Genomic DNA, 19,398 nt, shown 5'->3' on the forward strand with positions numbered 1-19,398 from the left:
CTTGTATTCCAGCCCAGGGACCGGCAAGTACCTATGTAAAACGAAATTCGACCTTGTCCTGCCCCTCCAGTGGTGCCGCTGGTGGGAACCCTTGGTATACCGCCGCTGGTTGACCATAACGGTTGCGGGCTGGCCATAAGCACTGGGCCAACATCCCCTGCTAGTTCTGGGACTTCTGGGTACGGTTTGGCGCTGGCTCAGGCCATGGTGACGTGTCGAGGTGGGACCAGGTGTGGCAACATTTACGGACAATGACACCATGATTCTGTCTCGCAACAATCCAACTCGCAACTGCATATATCCAACTCACCCACCACTTGATCCCGACAGGACACACTGTACAAGCAAAACTGCCCACGCATCAACCCCCTATAAACCGAATTCAACTCCCGAATTTGTTACGGCTTTACCTCGTTTACATCGCCGCGTGCAAACAACCATCGCCAACTCGGGAGTCCCCCCGCGGCGAAACCGCCACGATGGCTGGCGTAGCGAAGACGGAAGCAGCCTTCCCCGGTACGTCCACACTAGAAATGCTACCGGCGGAACTTCCAGGCCTGATCCTTTCCCACATCGTTGACCTGAGCGACCTGAGTGCCCTCGTACACGCCTCTCCCGTATTTTATCAGCAGTACCGTTCTGGCCGCGAGCGCCTCTTATGCCAATGCCTCAAGAGAACGCTCGGAAGCGTCTTCGTCAATGCTTATATTCGTCAAGCCTCATCCCGTGCTGTCGAGCAACGCGTCGTTAAGCTACAACCCAAGCGCTTTTCGGCAATCCGCCCAGTCATACGAGAGTACATGGAACTCCACAGTCAACATGGGCCTGCCGAAGATGTGGCTTTCTAGCGCTGTAGCATAGACGATATCACCAACATCGCATCGTTCTACCTCGGCGTTGTGCACCCCCTGATGACGGATTGCACGACTCTCTTTTTGCAAAACCTCGGGACACAGGAACCACCCAAACTCGGCTCATTGCGAGACATGGAACGGACCCGACTCCTCCGAGCGCTTTATCGTTTCCAGATTTTTCAAGACCTGCTTGATTTCCATCAGACACTGCGAACCAGGTTTCTTAGCATCTTCGACGCATGGGAACTTGAGGAGGTTCATTGCATAGACCAGCTCGTCAGAGCCAGACACAACTCGGTCTGCAACCCCCACATAACGCGGATGGATACAACAGCACCGAAGCGCAAGGTTGACCCCAAGGTCATGGGTATGCAATACCTCCGCGCCCCTTTTTTTATTCAATTCATAGGTATGCACATGTAGCTGACTTTAGCCCGCAAACGACTGCCTATCTATCCAAAAGGAACCATCTCTCACGGCCTGCCGCTTTTGCAGGCCCTCTCTAGAGTGGCCGACGAAGGGACCTTCATCGATTTGCCGGCGGATAATGGATGGCGCCTATATGATACCATTCCAGAAGCCATAAACCAGATGAATCACGACCGGGTGAGGCGCCGTCACAACCCTTCACACCATGACCAGCTGGAGAGGGCAAAGCAGAGAATGCCCTTTCTCGGCGACGAAGAGAAGGCGCCACCGCTGTCGTGGGTCATTATCTGGGGAAAAACATACAGCAACTCGTACGGGGACGATATCCCAGCCGTGCTTCGTGATTGGGGGTATGTGTTTTGGGATAGGGAGCGGGTTATGGCGAAGGGAGGGGAGATGAAGGCAGTGCTACAGTCGGCCTGGCGGAATGCGTGGCCTTGGGGGTACCCAAGAGACAAGTATGAATTCGGTCTAAGGCGCGAAAGTGTACTGGTTTCCAGATGGTTGGAAGCTGGCCCCTTCGTTGGGCGTAGAAGTGTAGGTAGGGGCATGCACTAGGTCTCATAAGGGTATTCGTTCATATACAGCTTTTGCTAATGTACGAGCCGGTTCAAATCAACCCCCGAGTATGTACATGAAATCTCGGCCAAATCTCGTCTCGAAATATTGGCAAAATAACTTAATCACTGAGGAGTAGACGCCATGTTTCCAAGAAAGTCCTCAGACCCCTTTCCCTGGTGACCAGGGCTAGGGTTTTAGGTGATCTTGGCTCAACTCTGCGCCTCTGCGCCCCTTCGTCAAAACACCTCGAAACACCAAAAGGACCAGGACATCTCTACTTCTGCAGCGTCAACAGGCCAGGGCGGTACGGCAGGGCGTTATACTCGCCGTTCGATGATGGGTCTCTCCCCTTTTTCAGGGTTAGGGTTGTCAGTGAAGATTCATTTACATGGATAATAAGCCGATTTCTCACCTGGTAGAGCAGCTGCAGGTTGCAGGCGTCGACGGGGAAGGTCTGGTCGGCGCTGAGACGCACCAGCTCGCCGTGGCTGATGTCGTTGGACCAGTTGGAGCCGCCGTTGGCCTTGCCGGCAAAGGGGTTGCTCTCGCTGGCCGCGTTGGGGGCCCAGTCGCCGCCCAGGCTGGTCGCCGTGAAGGAGCGGAAGTACCGGCCCCCGCTGCCGATGGCCTCGACGATCATCAGGTACTTCTGCTGCCCGTCGATCTTGTACACCTGTACCGCCTCGAACAGGTTGTTGGTGCTATCGCTCATGATGATGGTCGACTGCGTGCCGAAGCTGCCCGGGAAGTTGCCGATCGGCATACTGGCCCGGTAGATCTTGCCGTTGTCGCCGCAGAAGAAGAGGTACATGTTTTCGTCGTCGCCGATGACCGTCTGGTCGATGGCGCCCGTGCCGGAGTCCGAGATCTTTCCCTCGAACAGCGGCTGCACGCTGGACCACCCGTTCGGGTTGGTGGGGTCGCTCGACGTCTTGTAGGAGAAGGACGTCGGGCCCCATTGGTAGGCGAGCACCCAGATATCCTTAGGGGCGAAGTGGAAGAGTGTCGGTGCGACGGTGCCCTGGCTCATGCCCGTCTGGGTGGCGGAGCCCATGTCCTCCCAGTTCTTGAAGGGGCTAAATGCCATCGATCCCCAGTTCCTACCGTCGTTGGTCGTCGCGTAGACGAGGTGCTGGCCGTTATAGGGCGCCACGGTGAAATCCTTGAGCGCAACCCACGGGCTCTTGGGCTCGGCGAGCACGCCCGACGACGTCCACTTGTAGGAGGAGGGAACGTCGCACCCCTGTCCGGCGACAGAGCCCGCCGTAGCGAGAAGGGCGAGGCTGGAACGTGTGAGTCTCATGATGAAGGTGTTGCTCGTTGGCGGGCAAGGTGAATCAACAGCCGGTGACGGTGTGGAACAGCACAAGAATGTCGAGACAGGATCGAGCTGCTCCTGGGTTTATATAGCCCCTTGAAAGCCCCTGAGGCCCGAGCGGCTACGCCCGGTTGTATGTATGTCAATCATTGCTTCCGGAAGCAGGATCGCCGCTTCGCCCAGAGGGCTTGTCGGGGTGGCTTTCCGGGTTTTCGCAAGCAAGCTATTCCTGGCAAGATTCTCCACCAATATCAACACCAACATCTAAAGTCGTCAGCCCGCAAGTAGTGCCGGCATAGGTGTGCGGACCCGGACTCTCGGTAGTGCGGAGGAAGACCGGGGAAATCCACTTGCATGCGACAAACGGATATTAAACAGGCCCTCCTACTGGAGCGCTTCCCACTCGATGCTACCCTACAACGGCTGTTGATCGGCAGTGTTTCATGCTTTGTTAAGCGCGCGAGAGCTGGCGACTCTTGGGTTGCACTCCTCAGCCTCGGCCCTCGGCGGCTTTTTCTCCATCACTCGTCGCCAATATCATATACATTCCCAATTCCGGAAGTGTTGCGGCTGTTCGTGTTGAACGCAGCCTAAAGATTAGAGGGAGGGGCGTCGCGAGAAACGATGTGGATCATTTCCCTTCTTGTGATGATCTGTTTTTGACATGGTAAAATCAAAAGGTGAATGAGCTGAGTAGGTACCTATGGAGCCAGGCGATGGAAGAGTTCAAGATCTTATGAACGACGGCATCGCTTGGGCCTGTTGGCATCCGTGATACTGCGCCACTGGCGACATGTGCAGCAACTTCTTCGATCTCCCCCAACCGCCAAGTGATCGATGCAGGATGGCGTGTGAAACTGAAGATTGTTGGATTCTGGGTACTGTTCCCGGCGTGCATCTTGGGGACCAGTTGCTTTAGAATTATGCCACTTAAGATACACGTTTGCACGAGGAACTATAGTGTCTGGTTTGGGACTTGACGGTACATGGAGGGAGCCGGCGGCAGGCGAAGAGAATCAAAGAAAAGGAGAGAAAAAAGAAAAGAAAACAGGAGATGTATTAGTGAACAGGATCTCTGATGCCTAACTTGAAGAGGCAAACAACTGTAATAAAAGTTACCTAGCTGTGGTACTAGGTTAGGTACCTGAGGTACTCTTGAGCACTGGCATTAGTGCGTGCCTGTTTCCAACATGTGCTATACAACCTTTCCCTTGAGCACCAACGAATGTAAGAACGAGAGTGGCGAGTGGCACTCGAAAGACAAGATCCAGGCAGCTCAACATCATAAACCTGCTTTTGTTAGTTGCTAGTCCCGTTGGGGTTAGTCCCCTCGCCTACCTCAACGGCCTACAATGGAGGCTTCATTTCACCACGTCAAGGTTACATCCAAGGCAACAATTTGCCATGTCCCCGTTCAGTAGGTACCTCCTACCTATCCATCAAGACACCAATACAAGTGCGTGTCGCTTAGTTTCACATATTTTGTCTAGGCCAGGTGGTTCCCATCTCCTACCGTCATCGTACCCTGCCAGGCAGGTACGCAATATGTCACACTGTCCGATTGTCTCTTGTTAATGTCATATTTTTCGACAACCCAGTTTACATGGCGCCATCCGGACATCTGGGCCCGTCTTTCTTCTCGACGTCGTCGTCCGTGCAGCTGTGTAGTGCATTCTCCCATCGTTCGTTAGAACTTAGACCTCGGTTTGCAAGGCTTCGGCAATTGCCAGTCACTGAAGTGGTTCAGAACGACCGTGGGACCTCGCCCATGGCGTTCTACTCCTCGTCCCCATATGGCGCAAGATACTGAGAGTGATTAGTTTTACGGAACTCATGCACTAGTAACGCGAGCGCCTATAACTCAAAACCCCCTTTTTTCATCATTCTCTCTTGGCTAAAGCATCCTTCCATGACGGGGGCACCTTAGCTCCAGCTAACGACTTTAGACCTGTGTAGAAATCGCGTGTGCTTTAGCTGGTTTGTTAGGTATAGTTAGCTACACAGAGGGGATCTAACAAGGGAGGGCGTTAGGGGAGCTAGGCCTCCAAGACGCGAGGTGATATGGTAATTATACAATCTTGGAATGCTATTGACTACATCTCGGCAGGTAGGTAGGTATTTGGAGGCACTAACCAACTCCTCCCCTCTGCCTGGCGCGCCCATATCATTTACCACCACAGAGCCTCCCAAGGACTTCCAAGTTCAGTTCGGCTAATTCCCCCGGGGACCTCATTCCTTCCATTTAAGTAGCGAAGCGTTTCCTCTCCATCTTTCTGTCGCAACTACTATATATCTCTCCATACTTGAGTTACCACATATGAAACGGCGACTAGGTCGGTGGAGAGTCATTGATCCTAAAGGATAAATATCATTTAGGCGGGCCTTCTTCAGCCGCTGGAAGGTACCGAGAACTGCGTACTCCCACCCGAGCGCGACCGAAGCAAAACTTCCAACGCCGACGAGAAGCCCAATCAACTGCCCTATAGCCACTAAACTCGAGACCCAGGTGATGCTGTTTCACTGGGTCATGGGCTCCACGCTTAGGGCAAGGAGTAGTAATACCACAGAGCGGCTGAGCCAAAAAAAAAACGCGCCAGACCTTGCCTAAAGTGCGCACCAGCCGTACAGGTCAACGCGCGAAAAAAAGACACTGATGGCGAGGATTCAGAGGCGAGCGGCGAGAGCGAACTGGAATATACCACTCCTATAATAAGGGACCTTGGTTGCTAACATCGCTGTCTGCCGGAAGAGGGTCCCTGTCACGATTGGCGCGGTCTGCAGATAGACCCCGGCACGGATGTTTCGACCATAGAAGGCGGCGTTGCCCTCGGAAACGTAAGTGTTTTGTGACTCTTGTCTATCTTATGGCGGCCTTTGTTTCTCGTATAAGTTGTGGGTATGGAGCTCTGGAAGATGAATGTTGGGAAACATCTCAGACTGTGCGCTATATACAACTTTCACCGCACGAGAAAACACCCCGGGATGATTAGGAATAGAACGAAGCGTGAATGTCTTCGTCTTGTCTCTTCCGTTGGGTTCCAGGCTTTGCTTAGGTAGGGACATGTAGGTAGGCGGGTGCCTACATGTATATTGCACGCTTTGTGATTTGCTGACGGTGCGGCCCGGAGATGAAATTTGGTAGTTAGGACGGAGCGGCAATATGTGTCTTGATTGATGTGGAGGAATTGAAAATGATAGTAAGAAAAGTAGCAAAGATTAAATTAGAGGTGCTTGTAGGTGGGTGTTGTAGTTATGCACTTAGGTGAGTTATGCAGATTGAGAGTAAGTGGTTGGTGAGAAATGCTGGGCAGGTACCCACTTTAAGTTAACATCCTCTGTGGCAGAAACGCCACTAGTCCGTAATAGGGTTAGCGTCATGTGGCGCTCATCGCCGGCGGCAGGCTGAATATTTGGGAACTCGACAGCACTGGAAACACCAGAGCATCGAACCTTAGCATCCATCAACATCATTCCCCACCGTCTCGAAATACGTCAACCACACCACCTGCCCGAGAACCCACACTCGTTGAAACAACTGTGCCAAACGCTTATTCCCCCCAAACCCGCCAACGATCACAATGGGCAAGAAGAAGCGCGGTCACCCAGACGTGGAGGAGCTCCTATCGCGACCATGGTGTTATTACTGTGCGCTTCTCGCGATTTCCCCCATTCCGATTCAAAAGCTAACTGATTCTTGCCCAGGCGAGCGAGACTTTGAGGATCTCAAGCTCCTCATCTCCCATCAGAAGGCGAAACACTTCAAGTGCGACCGATGCGGCAAGCGATTAAACACGGCTGGAGGTGTGTAAGGAGTCGCGTTGGGCATACCGCGCCCGGCCCGCTCAATAGGCAGACAATGCTAACAATTGCCCGCTTTGCAGGTCTCTCCGTTCACATGAACCAAGTCCACAAGGAAAACCTCACAAGCGTCGAGAATGCGCTCCCAAATCGGCAAGGCCTCGAGATTGAGATCTTCGGCATGGAGGGAGTACCCGAGGACATCATACAACAGCATAACCAGCGCATCATCCAGAACTTCTACACCGCCCAGGCCGAGAGGCAAGCCGCGACAGGTAACCCTCCACGAGGACTGTCAGGCGGCCAGGGACCCGCCAAGAAGCTCAAGTACGAGACCCCCGAGGAGCTCAAGAAGCGGCTAGCCGAGCATCGCGCGAACGTTGCGGCTCAGAAGGCCGCAGGGATAACCGGTACTCCCGTTGCTGCCGCATCCGCCGATGGACAAAGCCCAGCACAAGCCGTAAGCGTCCCCAATCTACCCCCTAACCACCACCACCTCATCCAATCCTCACACCTGTCCAAACAGAACCCCCCTTACTCCGCTCCACAACCGGGCTATCCCTATCCCGCCCCGGGCGCCGCGCCGCCTTATCCCGCGGCACAAGGTTACCCGCCGCCAGCCGGCACCTTCCCACCAGGCGCGACCCCGTTACCCGCCAGGCCGCCCAGCGGATCTGCCGGCGCGGCACCGTACTTCTACAACGGCGGCGCGCCGTCGACTGTGGACGAACTGGTGGCGAATGCGGCGAGACAGGGCGGCCCCGGCGGTGATGATATCGACCATATGATAAGAATGGCCGAGGCGGGCATCAGACCGGGCGCTGGAAAGGCTGGAGGGGCGGCGGAGGAAGCGGGGGCAGGTGGTGGTGCGGGGGAGAAGAAGAAGAAGGGCACGAGGATGGTCTATGGGGATACCGAGGTCAGTCCGGAGGAGAAGATGGCCATGTTGCCGCGGTATCGGTGGGTCGAGGGGACTGCTTGAGGGGTTGTCGACGGGCCTGCGTCGCTAAGCAAGGCCTGCTGGTTGGACTGGAGGAGTTTGTACGAGTTTGTGAGGGCGGTTCTCGGAGCTTCGAGGTATGTGCTCTGCCGTGTATACTGAGGCAGGAAAATGCATCGCGCTTGCCATGACGACAACACCGTGAACCGCTTGCAATCTTTATGCATGTTCTTCTTCTCGATGTTCACCGGCCGCGACGAGGTTGGTCTTCCCGCCTCTGGCTCCTCCCGACTCGAGCTGACATTGGGTGCCGTCCCGCTCAGTCACCACAGTGCGTCAGTGTTGCTTGACTACGGGAACGACGGAACGACATAGGTATCTTGATTCATGGAATTTCCCGCTTGTGTAAGTGCGCCTCCCTTGTTGAAATCGAACCACACCGAGAACCGAAAGTCCCATCCTCCAGGCAGCTCCCGCGAATCTACCCAACAGCTGTTGGGACCTGAATCTCGTAATTCAAGGGCCGGCTTTCCGGGCGGCGGCATCATCATCAAGCCCACACACGTGCCATTGATGGCACACGGCTCGCAGCTCATTATCAATTGCGGGTAACCCGTTGTCCCGATGGAAGGACGCAGGAGGACCCAACAAAGCTCAGCTTCTGGAAGCTGGAACGAACACAGCGTTGACGGATCGACTCGCGCTGGACCCTGGCCCGAAGAAGTCAACCTGCATTTTCGGGAGGTTAAATACGCTTCTTTGGAAATCGACTCGTGGATCTTTCTCTCGGCTAAAGTCTAGCGCCATCTTCCTCCCTCCGCTCCGCTCCCCCGCCTTGCCATTGATGTTTTCGCTTCCAGTTTGTTTGCATCTTTCCCGTTACCACGTTCTTCAACTGCAACCTTGCGGTTGTATTTCCACCTCATGGCTTCCCGCGTCAATATGGCGATCGTGAGGAGCTCAAAGAACCATCCCGACACGCCGCTCAAGCTGTTGTCACACGGATGGGAAGCGACCGTCATTGTTGCAGATCAAGGCCCCAGGAAATTGCCTATCCCCGGATTCGTCCCTGCTTGACCCCAGTGTGGGGATGCTGGGGTAAACCTTGGCTGACGTTGGGGAGCAGAGGAATCGCCCCAGCCGTTGAACTGTGGAACACTTGAACGGCCCTTCGGCAGTGCTCCCTTCAGGAACATGTACATGTCCACAGTAACTCGGATAGTTCCATTGGCCAACCCCATACCCAAGAAAGAGACTGTTGGCCCTTCGCTCCACGCAGACATTTTACCCGTCAGCCCGGCGGGCACCCGTCTTGGAGCTCGTCTCCAAATCTTGGCTTTGGAGTTCTTCTCCAACATGGCTAGTGGCGGTTGGAGGCGATATGGCGATGTCCCCTCCGGAGTACCCAATACGACGACCCACGACGGGTACAGGGCTGGTAGCGATGCCGTCGTTTTTTGGTTAATCTATTTTCCCACCAATGCCCAACCTTGAATCTCCTCATGGCCTCATGGCAGCCCGGCCCCGGGAGTGGAGCGCCGTACCTTGCATACCCGGGGACCTGGATATATTATATCGGGAGCGATCTGCAACCCCAACGTGCACACACCTCTTCGCTAGCATCGTCCTCACCTTCAGTCCCCGAGGAGACGTGATTGTGAGCTGCCACCGCGTTTTGGTTGGACTGTTCGCAGCATAGCTTGCGCACCGCCACCTTCAAGATGCTAACCACGGGCGTGAAGGGAGCCCTCTGGCTTGCCTTCGCCTCGGTGGCTGCCGCGCTGGGCCAGCAGAGTATCATCTCTACCAAGGGCCATGGAGCTGAGTTACAAATTGCCGGCGGCCCTGTTGGGAAGGGTCAAATTCTGGTGTCGAAGGATGACTACTGGGGCGTCATCCGCGCGGCTGGTGACCTCGCCGTCGACTTTGGGCGCGTCACAGGCACCAACTACACGCTCAGCAATGGCGAGAAGAAGGCGGCGGCGGCGTCGTACGAGTACAAGCCGGTCAACAACATGAACAACACACACGTGAGTTTCGTGAGTACCTCTGAAGACCTTGGCTGACCACCCACAGTTCTCCACCACCGGAACCGCCAGCTTCGCAGGCCCGGCGTACTCAGACCCTTCGCCAGGAAGCGTTGTCATCATCGCCGGCACCATTGGCCATTCGACGGTCATTGACAAGCTCATCTCGTCCAAGTCCATCGATGTGTCGGGCGTCAAGGGCAAGTGGGAGTCCTTCACCAGCCAGGTGGTCAAGAACCCGGTGCCGGGGTGCAAGAAGGCGTTGGTTATCGCGGGCAGCGATCCCCGCGGGACCATCTTCGGCATCTACGACATCAGCGAGCAGATTGGCGTCAGCCCGTGGTACTTCTGGGCCGACAGCCCGCCGAAGCAGAGCAAGAACCTCTACGTTACCGACAAGAAGAAGGTCCAGGGCCCACCGTCGGTCAAGTACCGTGGTTTCTTCTTGAACGATGAACAGCCGGCGTTAACCAGCTGGGTTGCGTAAGTTCTGACGTGAAACCAGTGCTGGACTCTTGCTCACACTTCTGCAGTTCCCACTGGGAAGATACCCCCTACGGCGCCGGCTACGGACCCGCGTTCTACAGCCTCATCTTTGAGTTGCTGTTGCGTCTCCGTGCCAACTACCTGTGGACCCACCGTCTGGGCGACCATGTTCGAGGTTGATGACCCGGGCAACCAGCCCCTGGGCAGATGCTTTCGAGATCGTCATCGGATCCTTCTCACACGGAGCTCATGATGCGCGCGCAAAACGAGTTTGGGCAAGTTCTACGAGGGTTCCCTGGGCGTACACCTCACACGAGACATTCGACGACTACTTCCGGTACGGTGTCAGCGCGCCAAGTCGTACGCCCGCCAACAGCCTGTGGACATGGCATGGCGAGGAACTGGTGATACCGCCATCGAGGTCTCGGTGTCGACCACATCGTGGAGATGCTGCCCGCCTTGGTCAAGAGCCAGCGCGAGATCCTCGTCGAGGGCCTCAACATCACCGACATCGCGACCGTCCCCCAGACGTGGTGTCTCTACAAGGAGGTCATGTCTTACCTGTTCGCGGGCCTGCAGGTGCCCGACGACGTGACGCTGCTCTGGGCCGACGACAACTGGGGCAACGTGCGGCGGCTGCCGCTGCTCAACGAGACGGACCGCGTCGGCGGCGCGGGCATCTACTACCACTTCGACTACGTCGGCGGCCCCCGCAACTACAAGTGGATCAACACGATCCAGCTGAGCAAGACGGCCGAGCAGATGCACATGGCGTACGCCCGCGGCGCCGACCGCATCTGGGTCGTCAACGTCGGCGACATGAAGTCGCTCGAGATCCCAATCAGCCACTTCCTCGACCTCGGCTACGACGCCAAGCGCTGGCATGTTGATAGCACCCTGGAGTGGGCGCAGGCCTGGGCCACGCGCGAGTTTGGGTCGGCTCATGCCAAAGAGATTGCTGAGGTCATGATGGACTACGGCATGTACGCGGCCCGCCGCAAGTATGAGTTAATGGAGCCGCATGTGTACTCCGTCATCAACTACAACGAGGCTGAGACCGTGCTGCAGGAGTGGGCGGAGCTGGTGGCTAAGGCTCAGGGTATCTATGATAAGCTGCCGGCGGAGACGCAGGCTGCCTTTTTTGAGACCGTCCTGCACCCTGCGATGGCGGGTGAGATCGTTCAGAAGATCAACATCGGCGGTGCGAGGAACATGTTGTATGCTGGCCAGAGGCGCAATGCCGCCAACACGGTGATTCAGGAGGTTCTCGCCTACTCGTCGGCTGATGTCAACCTCACTCGCCGCTGGGATGCTCTGCTCGATGGCAAGTGGAAGCACTTTATGGATCGTAAGCGCCTCTTTCCCCTTTCATGGTTGTCCAAAGCCAAATGCTGACCTTACAGAAACGCATCTCGGGTATGACGGCTACTGGCAACAGCCCATGCGCAACGCCCTCCCCGCGATGGTCCACGTCCAGACCGACTTTGTCGCCTTGGCCGGCGAGATCGGCGTCGGCGTCGAAGGGTCCAACGCGACGGTCCAGGGCGACGACAGATGGCACGGCAACAGCGGCAACGACCTGACGCTACCGCCCATGGACCCTTACGGCCCCAAAACCCGCTACTTCGACGTCTTTGCCCGCGGCGTCGAGGACTGCACCTGGAACGCCGCGGCCTCCCAGCCCTGGGTCAAGCTCTCCAAGACCACCGGCAAAGTCGGCGTCAACCACCCGGACACGCGCGTCCTCGTCTCCGTCGACTGGAAATCCGCTCCCAAAGCCCCCTTCGCCGAAACGGTCAAAATCAACATCACCACCCCCTGCATCGGCATGAACCGCTTCGGCTTCGACGACCCGCACGTCCTCCTCCCCATCCAATCCCGTGCCCTCCCGTCCTCCTTCAAAAAAGGCTACGTCGAGTCCGACAAGCACGTCTCCTTCCCGGGGTCCGCCTTCTCGCGCACCCTCCCCCCGGCGCAATCCACCCCGCAAAACAAGCACCTCCAATACCACACCTTCACCCACTACGGCCGCACCGGCACCGCCGTCGGCCTCCTCCCGCTGCACGCAGAAAAACTCACCCTCGCCACCGCCCCCGCCCTCGAATACGACCTCTACCTCTTCACCAACCACACCGCCGCCAACGTCACCCTCCACCTCTCCCCGGCCCTCAACTACCTCGGCGACGCCACCCCGCTCGAGTACGCCATCGCCCTCGTCCCTGCCTCCGAAAGCACCACTACCACCGACGAGAAGACGGTGCAGCACGTCCGCCCCGTGGGCGCCACCAAGGGCGGCGATATGCCGGCCGGGTGGGACGGGGCGGTGGCGGATGGCGTGTGGGGGCGCACGGGGAGGTACACGACGAGTAGCTTTGCCGTGCCGAAGGAGGGGGCGTATAAGTTGAGGGTGTGGGCGCTGATGCCGGGGGTGGTGGTGCAGAAGGTGGTGGTGGATTTGGGAGGGGTGAGGGCGAGTTATTTGGGGCCGCCGGAGAGTTTTTTGGGTGGGGGGGAGGAAGTGAGGGAGTGATGGGATGGGGTGGGGGGCTATATAAGTGAAGTTACCTTCTAGGTTGTGGAGAGGAACTAATGCTAGTTGATAATTGAATGAATATATCCATGTAAGAAATGAAGATGGGTGTGCCCTTGTTTAGTTTGTATGTCGTGTTTGATTGTTGGCCTTGATATTTGCGTGAGATGACTAGATCGCGACTACCCAACTCCATGGTTTGTCGCGATGTTAGGTACGATGGTGGGTTGCAGGTTGTGGTCGCCTCATATTGCTCGAGAAGATTAAACTCGCAAATACTCAAAGTAAAAATTCACAAAAAGCTCACCATCTAACCCTAGTTACCACGCAACTGAGGGGTAGATGGCTACGAAACCCCCCGCGGGATTTTACATCGTGCCGAGACGTCTCGAACCTGCGCCGTTGACGGCGTATGTAGACCTCACCCTCCAGATGAGTTGACCGCTGCGGCACCCGTAGCGGTCTCTGGAGGGCGGGTGATAATTGGTGATGCGGGACTTCTATATCTAGTGCGGAAGGGATTGTTGGGATGACAGCAAGGCGCACGGTGGCGAGTTGGGTGTTGGTTGAAGATGAGATGAAAGGACTATAACCAGACTTGAGGGTCTGGGGTAACTCCGTACCACGATACGGTAAACACCCTTCCCAGCCTCATACTAAGGGGCAAATGTTGTTAGTCTTTGGTCAAGGACCCAATGTCATCATTTGTCAGGGCAAATAAAAGAACACGGCTGAGGGGCTCTGGAGAAGGGGGGTGGACTGGACGGGCACGATGGCATATCGTTACCGGCGTGTTGGTCTCGATCTGCATGGCCCGGAGTCCTGGGACCTTTCAGCACCCTGTTGCAGGGATTACCCGACCTTCGCCACTGGGGTGCAGCTTCCTAGTAACTTGCGCATCGGTCCTAGCCTTAGTATGACATAGTCAAGGCTGACAAGCGGGCGGCCGTAGGTATGGGTTGAGATCCGCTTGGCCTGTTCGGTCTTGGCTAGCTCGGTCTAGATCGAAATCCGAGGAAATGCAACGCCCTAGGGAAGTCGACGACACAAGAGGTAAGATAAAACAGAAATAGGAAGTGATATCGATTTCCATCAACTAGTCAGCTGTGGTAGAAGGATTGGACTTGTAGGGGAAGAGGCTTAGCTCGGCGCTATCGACTGCCACTACACCTCGGACTATCACCTGAATGAGGGGTTTGGTGTTCAGAATATGCGTCTAGAGATGTATAAAAGGCACCGTCATTCACGCGGTTTTCACGCTGAACTTGGATATCTAGACTAACCATCAAGTCACTACTCCCAAGTCACCAGCCCCCCTCATCAAAATGAAGCTCGCCCTCCTTTCTCTCCCAGCCGTCGCCCTGGCCAGCCCCCTCGCCCTAGAGCGGCGGCAGGCTTCGGCACAAATCACCTCCATGACCGCTTCGGGCGACGGCTGCCCGCCCGGCACCTACAGCACGCTGGTAGGCGTCTCCAACACCGTGGCCGAGGCATCCTTCGACTCCTTCGGTTTGGAAGCGGGCCAGAACGTGCCCGTCATCAACTCCGACCTCGGTTGCGACGTCTCCGTCACCGTGTCCTTCCCCGGCAGCTGCAAGAAGGCCCTCCTCCAAACCCGGACCCAGGCCTACGTGCTGCTGGCGCTGGACGCGGGCGCTACGGCCAAGGTGTCGACCCCGTTCACCCTGAGCGGCGGGTCCGGCGCCAGCAGCCCGGCTGACCTGTCGTATGCCAGTCAGGCGGGGGCTAATTTGGATGTCGATATTGACCGCAAGTGGTATGTGGATCGCTTCTTCGAAAGTGTCTGTGAATTGACTGACATTGTTGGCCAGGGACGTCAGCATCACGGCGAGCGGGTCAACGGCAACCTTTGTTGCTCATCTCAACGTCTTCCTGAATGCTCCCATTGCCGAATTGGTCTCCAAGAGCCGGATAGACGGATACGGAGTGGTGCTTTCGCAGGAGGGTTTGTGCTAAGTCATACGGGTCGAGAAGGGTCGAGAAGGGCCGGAAGGACAGGAACCTGGGAACATGTGCTTGATGAAGTCAAGATAACAAGATGATGAAATAAACAAATTTGTTTATTTCGGGCTGTCATGAGAATCAAACCTGAGGTTTGTGAGGCGGAACCATTTCCCAGTAGTTTCCGGAAAAGACAGAGAAACTTGGACAAGTCAATCCGGAGTCAATGTGAAAGAGGTGTTTTTGTCAAACCATTGAAACCAACCTAAAAGTCAGAGACATGGTTTGGCTTGTGTGTTCACAAAGCTTGTCTGATGCCCCACCAGGCTACTGCCGGCCGGCAAACTCACCAGGGCAACCCCACCTGGTTTCAGGAACAAGCGAGACCGCAAGGGGACCACTTTTTGGTCGCTACGGAAACTGAGTTTGGCCAAAATAGTAAATATCCATGCGCCAATCGCAGGACGAGAAATTGCAGGCAGGAGACCCATCCACTCAGTGCCATCCTGAACCAGCAACGTCATTTCCTTCAGTTCGCTCCCTTAATCCCACGCGTTCGCTTGCCCTTCTCGAAGCCGCGACAGCACTTTCATTCATTCCAACATTTGACCGCGGGGGGCACCTTTTTTTCTACTCTATTTTCTCCAGTATCCAATTGTTGACCGGCACGGCGGAGAAAGTTATCGCCCTGTCGACCCTGCGCTCTGCTTCATTAATCGATCGCTTGCTTCTTTTTGTGTTTTCGCAGAGGGCGGCTGACATCCAAAGGCCAAGATGGACCCTAATGCTTCCTCTATCACCGTCGCAGGTATGTAAACTTACATTACATTACACTCGTAGTCTCAGATGTCCCCGGGGCAGCATCACTAACCACCTCTGTTTCTCTACAGTTCGAGTGCGACCGTTCACCATCCGAGAGGCTGCCCAACTGTGAGGCGCCCTTCCACCGCAGTGCTATATGGGGATTAGGCCGTGGTCTGACACATAACAGAGTCAAAACTGACGATACGACCCTCTTCCTTGGTGACGGATCGCTGGCCGCAGCACCCACCCCCAAGTTGCATCAGCGCGGCCTTAGGCCCGTCATCAAGGTGGTGGACGACCGATGCTTGTATGGACCCGCACAAGACGAGCCGTCCAGGTTGCTCTCGAGCTGACGCGACACAGAGTTTTCGACCCTCCCGAAGACAGCCCAGTTCAAAAGTTTACCCGATCCGTCGTGCCCGCCGCCGGCAAGAAAGTCAAGGACCAGGTCTTTGCATTCGACCGCATCTTCGACCAAACTGCTTGCCAGAGCGACGTTTACGAAGGGACCACCAAGGGCCTGCTGGATAGCATCCTCGACGGCTACAATGCCACTGTATTCGCATACGGCGCTACAGGGTGCGGCAAGACCCACACCATCACCGGTACTGCCCAGCACCCTGGTATCATTTTCCTCACCATGCAGGAACTCTTTGAGAAGATTGGGGAAAGGAGTGGCGAGAAGACAACCGAGGTTTCCCTCTCTTACCTAGAAATCTACAACGAAACGATCCGCGATTTGCTGGTGCCGGGCGGTAGTAAGCAGGGCCTGATGTTGCGGGAGGATTCGAACCAGGCCGTAACCGTTGCCGGACTCACCAGCCACCACCCGAAGGATGTTCAGGAGGTCATGGACATGATTGTGCAGGGAAACGAATACCGGACTGTTTCGCCGACGGCAGCCAACGCCGTCTCTTCACGGTCCCACGCTGTGCTGCAGATCAACGTCGCCCAAAAGGACCGGAATGCTGCCGTCAACGAGCCCCACACCATGGCCACGCTGAGCATCATCGATCTCGCGGGTAGCGAACGGGCTAGTGCCACCAAGAACCGGGGCGAGCGGTTGTTGGAGGGTGCCAACATCAACAAGTCGTTGCTGGCCCTGGGAAGCTGCATCAACGCGCTTTGCGATCCGCGAAAGAAGAACCACGTGCCGTACCGCAACAGCAAACTCACCCGCCTGCTCAAATTCTCGCTCGGTGGTAACTGCAAGACCGTCATGATTGTGTGCGTGAGCCCATCGAGTGAGCATTTCGACGAAACTCAGAACACGCTACGCTACGCCAATCGGGCCAAGAATATTCAGACCAAGGTTACCCGCAACGTTTTTAACGTCAACCGGCACGTCAAGGATTTCCTGGTCAAGATCGACGAGCAGATGGCTCTCATCAAAGAACTCAAGGCGCAGCAAAAGGATGCCGAGAAGACCTTCTTTGTCAAGTTCCGAAAGCAGATGGACAAACGGGATGCCGTTGTTCGGGAGGGCATTCTCCGTCTGCGTGCTGCGTATGAACATGCTTCTCCGGAGCGCCTCGAGAAGATCAACTTCATGAAGAAGCTGAAGGCTGTGGAGAGACGCATCAGCCTCCTCTCCGCTTGGATAGCTGCCTTTGACTCGGTGTGTGATGCCCGGGGAGATGAGCAAGCGATGCCGTCCAACTTAGTTGCCATGCGGAAGACGGCACATGGCATCTTGATGGAACTGGAAAGCAGCAGGCACCACATCCACCAAAGGATAGAACGGACAAACTGGGAGCGCGCCTTGGATACTGCCCTGAACCATAGCATCTCCCAGCTGCCGACGGGCGATGGCGTTGTCGATGGTTCGGAGCGGGATACGCTGGCTAGGGAGGTTGAGATGCTCAAGACAGGGTTCATGCGGGATGCCTACAGGGAGATATTAGAGCAGGACAAGGCCGGTGATGCGGCTGTTCTGCAAGTACTTCTGACTGCCCAGTTCGACATCTTGTCTTCCATGTCGGAAACTCTGAGTATGAGCGAGGAGGAGGCGGTTGCGCATGCCAAAACCATGATTAGCCGCCTGCTCGAGACTGGCTACTCGGCCGCGTCTCACGTCGTCAAGCCCGATGGCTCCATGATGCCCGTCGAGCTCTTCCCGCCGACCAAGCGGGGCACCCCCAAGAGGAAGAAGTCCATCAATGTAAACTCTAAGCCTATCCCGGGTCCTGTCTTTTCGGCCGCGCAACAGCAGGCTATCGCCTCGCCAGTCAAGGCGTCCCCTCGCCGTCGCAAGCTTGGCGCACGAAAGAGCGTAGCATTCACCCCAGCCAAAAAGAAGGCGAGCGTCCGTTGGCGCGACGATGAGAGCGAGCAGGGGACTTTGGCCGACTTCGAGAAGACTCCGCAGAAGTTTGCGTCGCCCGATGAGCCATCCCCTGAGAAGGCTCTTCCCACCCGACCTCCAGTACCTTCATACCTCAATCACATCGACTCGCCAAAGAGCTCTAGCCCGACCCCAACCCCCCCTGAAGCATCATCGCTGTCCTTCACCAAGCCGAACCGATTCCAAGCCGGCTTCCTCTCCAAGGGCCGACCACCTCAACAAAGCACCGGGAGTGCTAATGGCTCGCCCGTGCCGCCGACCTTCTCCCTCAACCTGACCGGCTCTTCCGATAATGAAGACCGCCCGTCACCGTTACGTACCTTGCCCGTGAGCCGGGCTACTAACTCTCTTTCACCGGTACCAGCAAACAACGGCAGTCCCAAGCCTTCCACCAACTTGCTCTCCACTCTGACCGAGAACGGCAACGAAAACGAACCTCCACGACGCGCCTCCCCATCCCGCCTCCCGCGCATCTCATACGGCTCAGGCTCCGAGTCGGACCTTGATCCGCTTAAGATCCGGTCCGCCCTGCACTCTGCCAAACGCCGCGAGCGCCTCTCTCTCCTCCCCAGCACGACCGTCTCCAGCGCCAAGCGCGTCTCGTCGGTGGGCTCAAACTCCGGCGGCAACGTCAGCGGCAGCGGCAGCATCCCCTCCCACCACGGCGCCCACCGCCGCGCGTCCGCCAGCTACTCGGGCCCCGCCCACGCCAGCGCCAGCGCCTCCAACGGCATCTCCCGCCACCGCCGAGGTAGTACCGAGCGCGGCGCCCGCCGTTCGCCCCCGAGGCCGATCCCCATCACCTGCTCGCCGCCCGCGTCGGCATCGGCGGGGTCGTCGCCCGCGGGCGCCGGGCGCCATCACGCGCAGGATGGGAGCGCGTTTCTTGGTGGGCCGGGCCGCAATCTTACGCCGGGCCAGGCCAGGCGCATGAATATGGGGGGGAGCCTCAGGTCGGAGAGGGAGCGGGGTAGTCCTACCGCGCTAAGGAGTATTGCTGCTGGTGTTGGTGCTGGCCCGGAGACGGATGCTGCTGGTGTGGGTGGTAAGGCTAGGAGGATTACCATTGGTGCTGGGGGCGTGTTGCCGAATTCTGGGGGTGGCGGTGGCAGTGGGAGTGGGAGTGGAGGGAGTGTGTTGAAGCCGCGTCCTAGTATGGTGTGGAGGTAGAGGGATGGGGGTGGATGTTCCGTTAGAGTTGGTGTGTGCAGGGGGGTTGACTCCTAGACGACGGGTGGGAAAAGAAGAGATGGGCGTTTTGCTTGCATGCCACACACACCATGTCGAGTCCCCTCCCGTAAAGAAGGGGTGGTGGGGCTGTGTGTGGTTGGAGTCATGGGCATCG

At 56.7% G+C, this 19,398-nt stretch overlaps 6 protein-coding genes across 6 annotated transcripts; 5 read left to right on the top strand and 1 right to left on the bottom strand.

Moving 5' to 3' along the window:
- Nucleotides 1-2,118: 2,118 nt before the first annotated feature.
- Nucleotides 2,119-3,147, bottom strand: CHGG_09839 (uncharacterized protein; the record flags this gene model as incomplete). The annotated part of the gene is made up of 2 exons (XM_001227765.1): nt 2,119-2,193; nt 2,257-3,147. The coding sequence occupies 2 exons, from the start codon at nt 3,145-3,147 to the stop codon at nt 2,119-2,121; spliced, it is 966 nt and encodes a 321-aa protein (XP_001227766.1).
- A 1,205-nt stretch (nt 3,148-4,352) lies between these two features.
- CHGG_09840 (uncharacterized protein) lies at nt 4,353-5,277 on the top strand (the record flags this gene model as incomplete). Its single annotated transcript, XM_001227766.1, has 3 exons — nt 4,353-4,460; nt 4,653-4,698; nt 5,270-5,277. 3 exons carry the CDS (start codon nt 4,353-4,355, stop codon nt 5,275-5,277), a joined length of 162 nt encoding a protein of 53 aa, XP_001227767.1.
- Nucleotides 5,278-6,740: 1,463 nt separating this feature from the next.
- CHGG_09841 (uncharacterized protein) lies at nt 6,741-7,942 on the top strand (the record flags this gene model as incomplete). The annotated part of the gene is made up of 3 exons (XM_001227767.1): nt 6,741-6,807; nt 6,865-6,963; nt 7,044-7,942. 3 exons carry the CDS (start codon nt 6,741-6,743, stop codon nt 7,940-7,942), a joined length of 1,065 nt encoding a protein of 354 aa, XP_001227768.1.
- A 1,679-nt stretch (nt 7,943-9,621) lies between these two features.
- Nucleotides 9,622-12,943, top strand: CHGG_09842 (uncharacterized protein; the record flags this gene model as incomplete). The annotated part of the gene is made up of 5 exons (XM_001227768.1): nt 9,622-9,906; nt 9,977-10,410; nt 10,461-10,588; nt 10,835-11,761; nt 11,817-12,943. The coding sequence occupies 5 exons, from the start codon at nt 9,622-9,624 to the stop codon at nt 12,941-12,943; spliced, it is 2,901 nt and encodes a 966-aa protein (XP_001227769.1).
- Nucleotides 12,944-14,268: 1,325 nt separating this feature from the next.
- On the top strand, nt 14,269-14,920 carry CHGG_09843 (uncharacterized protein; the record flags this gene model as incomplete). The annotated part of the gene is made up of 2 exons (XM_001227769.1): nt 14,269-14,720; nt 14,776-14,920. The coding sequence occupies 2 exons, from the start codon at nt 14,269-14,271 to the stop codon at nt 14,918-14,920; spliced, it is 597 nt and encodes a 198-aa protein (XP_001227770.1).
- A 759-nt stretch (nt 14,921-15,679) lies between these two features.
- CHGG_09844 (uncharacterized protein) lies at nt 15,680-19,223 on the top strand (the record flags this gene model as incomplete). Its single annotated transcript, XM_001227770.1, has 3 exons — nt 15,680-15,713; nt 15,796-15,835; nt 16,073-19,223. 3 exons carry the CDS (start codon nt 15,680-15,682, stop codon nt 19,221-19,223), a joined length of 3,225 nt encoding a protein of 1,074 aa, XP_001227771.1.
- Between the last annotated feature and the right edge of the window lie 175 nt (nt 19,224-19,398).

The sequence above is a fragment of the Chaetomium globosum genome, genomic scaffold, assembly GCF_000143365.1.
Source record: "Chaetomium globosum CBS 148.51 scaffold_7 genomic scaffold, whole genome shotgun sequence".
In the NCBI taxonomy this organism is placed as follows: domain Eukaryota; kingdom Fungi; phylum Ascomycota; class Sordariomycetes; order Sordariales; family Chaetomiaceae; genus Chaetomium; species Chaetomium globosum.